This window comes from Sinocyclocheilus grahami, unplaced genomic scaffold (genome assembly GCF_001515645.1).
Source record: "Sinocyclocheilus grahami isolate Dianchi unplaced genomic scaffold, SAMN03320097.WGS_v1.1 scaffold761.1, whole genome shotgun sequence".
In the NCBI taxonomy this organism is placed as follows: domain Eukaryota; kingdom Metazoa; phylum Chordata; class Actinopteri; order Cypriniformes; family Cyprinidae; genus Sinocyclocheilus; species Sinocyclocheilus grahami.
The window spans coordinates 328,305-336,227 of NW_015505940.1; the positions used below are offsets into that span (position 1 = coordinate 328,305).

The 7,923-nt window shown below is 36.8% G+C and overlaps 2 protein-coding genes across 2 annotated transcripts in view; one reads left to right on the plus strand and one right to left on the minus strand.

The window, feature by feature from the left end:
- The window catches only part of LOC107561226 (UPF2 regulator of nonsense mediated mRNA decay), a 20,647-nt gene extending 19,710 nt beyond the window's left edge, over positions 1 to 937 (plus strand). Inside the window, exon 20 of the mRNA XM_016245612.1 lies at positions 130 to 937. Within this exon, the coding sequence (XP_016101098.1) occupies positions 130 to 139 (10 nt within the window). The 3' untranslated portion in view covers positions 140 to 937. The remainder of the gene's footprint in view (positions 1 to 129) is intronic.
- Positions 938 to 3,169: 2,232 nt separating this feature from the next.
- LOC107561227 (serine/arginine repetitive matrix protein 2) overlaps positions 3,170 to 7,923 on the minus strand; it is an 8,617-nt gene continuing 3,863 nt past the window's right edge. The window contains exons 2-4 of the mRNA XM_016245613.1: positions 7,241 to 7,466; positions 4,499 to 5,194; positions 3,170 to 3,899 (exon numbers count right to left, since the gene is read on the minus strand). Coding sequence (XP_016101099.1) covers positions 3,178 to 3,899; positions 4,499 to 5,194; positions 7,241 to 7,466 — 1,644 coding nt within the window. The 3' untranslated portion in view covers positions 3,170 to 3,177. The remainder of the gene's footprint in view (positions 3,900 to 4,498; positions 5,195 to 7,240; positions 7,467 to 7,923) is intronic.

Sequence of the window (7,923 nt, forward strand, 5' to 3'; positions counted from 1 at the left end):
TTATTTAAAAATATAAAAATTGTACTTGCAAGTTTGATCTATAAAAACAATAAAATTAGTAAATAAAAAAATTGTGCAACCTAGATAGGCAACTCACTGACCCCTGACATTTGACCCTGTGCACTGCAGGAGACGCTGATGACGTCAGACCGAGCAAACGACGAGTCAAAGACAGCCAGAGAGACCGAGAGAGATGGACAGCGGTGCTGCGCTGGGACCGAGACACACCCACCTGACTGCAGCGTCACCACGGCAACCAGAGACGAGCCGCATCAGCTGGTGGACACGGATGGAAACACACACACACACACATATGCGAGACTGAAATGTCTCTGCATTGACACACACACAATGCGGAGGTGGTTTTATTGTGTCAGGTACAGTTTGATGGTTCGATAGCGAGCGAACCGAGACTCTTAACGGAGGAAAACTCAAGTGTTTTTGTTCTTCAGACAAACTTTGGGACGTGTTCTTGTTCTTTCTCCTGCTGTTTATTCTCTTTAACCTCAGCCGGTCCGCAGCGATCGTTCCTGAGCGAGACGTGCATGGGCTGAACGCAGCTGTTAACCTGTTCGCTGTTGCAGTAAAGTGACTTCCTGTGACCGTGAGAATGTCTCTCTTTGTGTCTGTGCTCTCAAACACACTCACCAGCTTGTTTTACAGCCGTCGTGAGTCGCTGAACTCGCTGAACTCGCTAACTAGTGCAGCTGATCAGAATGCAGTCGAACCGGACGCAAACACACGCCTGTGGGTGGAACAGGTAAGATCTAACCGAGGTTTCTGGCGATACGCTTGAGCCGGACACCAGGAAACGGGAACGTCTGTTTCAAGCATCTTTAAAGTCACAAATTTGATGAAGAACAACTTAAATCGCCAACGGAGGATGTTTTAGTACTAGATTTGCAGCTCATTCTGTCCAGACACATGTAAAAAAACTAAAAAATAATGTCAAAATAAAATAGTAAAAATCAAACTTAAAAGAAGGAAAAAAACAGTAAAAAAACTAAAAAATAATGTCAAAATAAAATAGTAAAAATCAAACTTAAAAGAAGGGGAAAAAACTGTAAAAATACAAAAAAATAATGTCAAAATAAAACAGTAAAAATCAAACTTAAAAGAAAAAAAAAACAGTAAAAATCCTAAAAATAAACTAAAAATCAAACTTGAAAAGAAAGGGAAAAAACAGTAAAAATCCTAAAAATAAAGTCAAAATAAAAAAAATCCTAAAAATAAAGTCAAAATAAAACAGTAAAAATCTAACTTAAAAGGGGAAAAAACAGTAAAAATCCTAAAAATAAAGTACAAATCAAACTTAAAAAGAAAGAAAAAAACAGTAAAAGTCCTAAAAATAAAACAGTCAAGATAAAAAAAACTAAAGTAAAAATAAAAAAAGTCAATTAAGTTAATTAGTTAATTGGTTTTTGAAATTTGCTTTTTGTATTATTAAATGTAGCAAAAATATAGGAATTAGAAGCATAACATGTCAGTCACATGACAATTAAGACTCAAGTGATTGGCTCAGTTCTGGAACCATGTGCCCATTAAGCAAAGATGGCTGCAACCAGGCTGTGTGCTTCCAAAGACAACTTAAGCAACTACGTTTAAAATGAAGGAATAGTGTTTAGATATGCTTGGGTTCTTTAAAGATTTGATTGTTTTGATCTATAACTTCTAAACAGACAAAAAAACAACTGACACCTAACAAGATGTGTGAGTGTTAGTTGTGACTTTTTCTCCAAACTTGCATCTGAAACTCAATCAAGAAGTCTCGCTGCTGTCCAACAGATGATCATAAATCCTGCTCTGACCTTCTGAACTTCTGGAAATCTTAAGGTAATGCCAATATTGTTTGTGCATAAATATACAGTATATATATATGATTGGTTGAAATCAGTGCTGGATAGTAACTGATCATCTTTAAATCCGTATTAAAGATTAAATGCTTTATATTGTTTTAAAATACTCTTAATTAGACTACAGTTACTTTAGTATAGATTAAATATTCACAAAATGGCAGTAAACTACTCACAATGTATTAATTCTCCCTAATAATCCACTATTTACAGACATCATTTCACTTTTAAGAAGCATTTTCTCAATATTGCATATCTAATCACCTGATGAAAATAATATTATTTAAATGATCACTCAGTGAGTCATTTAACCCTTTTAATGCTTTTTTTTTGTCAGCTGAAACGCTTTGACGTAATATATTTTTAATATATTAATATAAGTCTCCCTGAGATTTTAGGTAGATAATTAGGAATTAAATCAATAAGTAACACATTTGCATGTTCACGGTTCTCTGATGTTGGTTAATGGTCACAAGTGTTTTTATTTTAAAACTATTAACATTAAGATTTAATACATTTTTCATGAACTTACAAACTTGCTACAGTTCCTTCACAAACCTAAATTTTGGAAAGACTAATGTAGTGTTTATCTGTGTACAATTTATGTAATGAGATGTATTCTATTTTACTTTTCTATTTGTGTTTTTATATCAAAATGTTATAAAATTATTCTATATAAAAAGTTAGGTCATCTAGAAATCTAAAAGTAATCAAAGAGTAGTCCGATTACGTTACATAAAATAATATGATTACTAACTACAATTTTTGCCATGTAACTTAGTAGCAAACTACAACTTTAAGTAATCTACCCAGCACTGGTTAAATGATAGCTTATCAGTTGTTTCTATACTAGAGTCTACACATTATTAGTTAGGGTTAGTGAACATTTGTGGCCCTGCAGCACAAAAGCAGTCTTAAGTAGCATGAGTATATTTGTAGCAATAGCCAAAAATACATTGTATGGGTCAAAACTATAGATTTTTCTTTTATGCCAAAAATCATTAGGATATTAAGTAAAGATCATGTTCCATGAAGATATTTTGTGAATTTCCGACCGTAACTATATCAAAACTGAATTTTTGATTAGTAATATGCATTGCTAAGAACTTCATTTGTTCAACTTTAAAGATGATTTTCTCAATATTTTGATTTTTTTGCACCCTCAGATTCCAGATTTTCAAATAGTTGTATCTCAGCCAAATATTGTCCTATCCTAACAAACCATACGTCAATGAAAGCTTATTTATTCAGCTTTCAGATGATGTATAAATCTCAATTTCACAAAATTGACCCTTAAGGCTGGTTTTGTGGTCCAGGGTCACATTTAAGACGTGTTCCTCAGCAGTCCTAGTTTGCGTAGTGCATCACGTCTGGCCTCATCTGTGGCTCCTCTGCCAGAAAACTGCACCGTTACTCCCTGAGTGCGGAAGGAAGGCTTTGGCAGAGATTTGCGGCGTAACTCCGGGGACAGCGGAGCGGGGCGCGACCTGGCAGGACTCAGCAGACTTTGGTGCCGCGATGGTTTTGAAGCCGGAGCGGGCGGCTGCTTCACGGGTGCTTCGGGGTGCAACGCTTTTCTCTTGGGTAAGTCTTCATTTGAAGTCCTGTTTGAGCTGGTGTTTTCCTCTTTTACTGGGGTGATGGTCTTGGTTTGGGTGCGATGGTTTGGCTGGGATGGAGTCATTACTCGCGATCTGCCGCCGAAGTTGTTGATCTGAATCTCCGAAGACTCTGTTTTGGGCAATGAAGATGAGACGCACTCGCTCCTGAAGGATGTTGTTGGGTTTAATGTGATGCTCTTACCGCCATAGCTGTTAAAATCACTGTGCGTGACTTCGGCACTTGTCAAAGTTGGTGCAGGGCTAGATTTGGTTTGGCGGTGGTCTGTAGTGTCTATCGTGCGGACGTCGCCGCTAGCGTTAGCTGGATTGGTAGTGTTGAACGTGGTGCCGGTCTTGGCGCTTTCCAAATCCCTCGGAGATGAATGCATGACGGATTGCCTCTGAGTGAGTCCGACTTTCGAAAGCGCCTCCATCCTATTGGATCCTAGCCGGACATGTAAAAAAACACAGAGTTTTAGTTCAATTCAATTACACATTATTGTTGGAATTTCTTCCATAATTTGTTTTGCATCTCAAAGCGTGTCCCACATCAGTTCACATCAATACACTTACACCAATTTAAACAAACAAACAGTAAACACACCTTAATGCAAAAACCAACAATACAAAAATATATACACACACCACCAGAATGCATTAATATAGTAGTTCTTTCTATTTTACTGAACCCAGAGGCCTACTTTAATTTTACAGACTGATAAACAAAAGATTTACGTGTTCTGTTCAATCTGGTATATGCAACTCTAAGCCCTCTGATATTCCTCATAGACAGACATAATTTTTTCTGACAGGTTCAGCATTTTTTTTTATTTGTATACAGATCTTGAAAACTTGGCTCTAAGCACTTGGCCCACAATTTTAGAACAAATAGAACAGAACAAATAGTGCAGTTTTACTTATTTAATTATATTGATTTAATTATAAATTATTTAATTTATAGGTAGAAATTAAATCTGGTTTTAAAGTATTTCACTTGAATATTATAAATATTAATATTTAATGGATTTAATGTGATGCTCTTACCGCCATAGCTGTTAAAATCACTGTGTGTGACTTCGGCACTCGTCAAAGTTGGTGCAGGGCTAGATTTGGTTTGGCGGTGGTCTGTAGTGTCTATCGTGCTAGCGTTGGCTGGATTGGGAATGTTGAACGTGGTGCCGGTCTTGACGTTTTCCGAATGCATGACGGATTGTGCTCGCCTCTGAGCGAGTCCGAGCTTCGAAAGCGCCTCCATCCTAGACTTGTCTGGCGTCGGATCTCGAAACGAAATGCTCCGCATGGGAAGGTTGCGCACGCAGGCCGGTTCTCCGCCATCCAAAGGGTGCGCCGGGCCAGAGAGGTTGGCGAGCATCTGCGCCCGGCGCTCCTGAACGCTGACAGCCTCAGTGGCGATCGAGTGGGGAATGTGTTCACGGCTGCTCCGCAACATGCTGATGCTGTCGGGAACACGCGTGGGCTTGGCGTGAGTCGGAGGGCCGTGTTTGGCCGAGGGGTTCGGCGGCGACTCTAAACTGCATCTGCGCTGGAGCAACTGTGATGCAGATGTGCCGGTGGCGCCCTGGTGCTCGGCGATCTTGCTGGCGATTACAACCGGGGTGGGAACTGAACCTGCGGGCGGCTGGTGTCCAAATTCCTCTTGCGGCCCGTCTGGGACGTCCCGGTCACGTTTTGGCTTCAGTTCAAAATGGGTCTCTGGGGGTATAATCAGCTCTTGGAAATCTGACAAGGCAAACACATTTACAATTGCGTTAATGGACCGCTGATGGTGCAAAAACGTAATCGTGTAGTGACAACACAATGTATAAATGTGACCCTGGAGCACAAAAGCAGTCATAAGTAGCACAGGTATATTTGTAGCAACAGCCAACAATACATTGTATGCGTCAAAATCATCGTTTTTTCTTTTATGACAAAAATCATTAGGATATTAAGTAAAGATCGTGTTCCATGAAGATATTTTGTACATTTCCTACCGTGAATATCAACATTTTTTATTAGTAATATGCATTGCTAAGAACTTCATTTGAACAACTTTAAAGATGATTTTCTCAATATTTAGATTTTTTTGCACCCTCAGATTCCAGATTTTCAAATAGTTGTATCTCAGCCAAATATTGTCCTATCCTAACAAACCATACATCAATTTTTTTAAATTGACCCTTATGACTGGTTTTGTGGTTCAGGTTCACAACAATATGACATCTAAAGAAATTTCTTTTAAGAAATGTAATTTAAAGGTGTCAATTGCTTTACTGGCGAAAATATTGGGTCTCATTCACTATGTGTGAATATGCACAAATCTGTGTGTGTGTGAATTCAGCATATTTATGAAAACAAGTGTTTTCATAAATACTTTTTAATTATTTTACTTTTCATTAACTTTCATTAATATAAATATAAATACTGTATATTTCATCATCAGCTGAATGCAACAACCATGTAGAGAGATAACTAAAAAGTGCTGTCAAACAATTAATCGCATCCAAAATAAGTTTCACATAATATGCGTGTACTGTATATATTTATGTATATATAGACACACACATACAGCATATATTTTGAAAATATTTACATGTATTTATGTGTATACATTTATATTCATATAAATTATATGATATTTAATATATAAATGTAAAAATTTTCTTATGTATTTATATATACATATTAGAATGATTTGTGAAGGATCACGTGACACTTTATACTGGAGTAATGATGATGGAAATTCAGCTTTGCATCACAGAAATAAATTACATTTTAAAGGATATTAAAATTGAAACCATTATTTTATATTGTAATAACATTTTGCAAGATTACTGTTTTTTCCTGCATTTTTGATCAAATAAATGCAGCCTTGAGCATAAGAGACTTCTTTAAAAAACATTACAAGTCTTACTGACCCCAAACTTTTGAGCGGTAGTGTATGTATAACTGTCACAGTATGCAAATGATACACATACAATTCCCTGAAAACCTACTACATCTGCTAAACAACTTCATTTTGTGCATTTAGTCTATGGTAAAAACTGCCAAACGTGGAGATGCATGTTTTTCATTGGATTGTTTACATTTTTAAGATGACAACTGGGCCTCACCTGCTGAATACAGCATGCACTTGAAGTCATGTGACAGCAATGCTTTATTATAGAACTTTTATCGTTGCATAATGCATTTTGTTTTAAAAATAGAAGCACTATATGTGACCCTGGACCACAAAACCAGTCATAAGGGTCAATTTTTCGAAATTGAGATTTATAGACCATCTCAAATCTGAATAAATAAGTTTTCCATTGATGTATGGTTTGTTAGGATAGGACAATATTTGGCTGAGATACAACTATTTGAAAATCTGGAATCTGAGGGTGCAAAAAAATCTAAATATTGAGAAAATCATCTTTAAAGTTGTTCAAATGAAGTTTTAGCAATGCATATTACTAATCAAAGATTAAGTTTTGATATATTTACGGTAGGAAATTTACAAAATATCTTCATGGAACATGATCTTTACTTAATATCCTAATGATTTTTGGCATAAAAGAGAAACGTATAATTTTGACCCATACAATGTATTGTTGGCTATTGCTACAAATATCCCCCAGCGACTTAACACTGCTTTTGTGCTGCAGGGACACATATAGTGTGTGCTGTGGCTTTACTAACTTTTCAAAGCACAGCTTTTTGCATGTTTAGGATGAGGTTTTATGATGATTAAAAGCAGAATTGGAATGTTTTCTGTGGTTTATATTGAGTTGTTGTTTTTTTGGATACCTGGCATGACGGGCAGCGTGTCCCTCTGTGTGCTGGGATGGGCTGTAGGGTGCACCAGGTCAATGATGTCTTGATCTACAGGGCTGGGATGTCGAGCGTATGAGTCCGGACGCTCGCCTGCAGATATTCCCGTCCTCTCATCGTCCTCCTCCAGAGAGCCGATGGTCTCCTCAAAGAACAAAATACACTCCCGCTCCTCCAGACTGAGGAACTGCAGATCACCATCCTAGAGAGAGAGAGACAAGCGTCAAGTAATGCACACTATGTTTTTGAAAGAAGTCTCTTTTGCTCACCAAGGCTGCATTTACTTGATTGAAAATGCAGTAAAATTGTGAAATATTATTGTAATTTAAAATAGCTGTTTTCTATGCAAATATATATTAAAATAATTTATTGCTGTGAATTTTCAGCATCATTCCTCCAGTCTTCAGTGTCACATGATCTTCAGAAATCATGCTAATATACTGATTTGCTGCTCAAGAAACATTTCTGATTATTATCAATGTTGAAAACAGTCGTGCTGCCCAATATTTTTGGGGAAACTTTTTTTTTTAATCTTACTTCTACACAACTTTTGAATGGCAGTGTATCACTATTCCCGCAAAAATATGAAGCGCAGTGAACTTGAGAACTAAAATAATATATAATATATAATAAAAACATATATATATATATATATATAT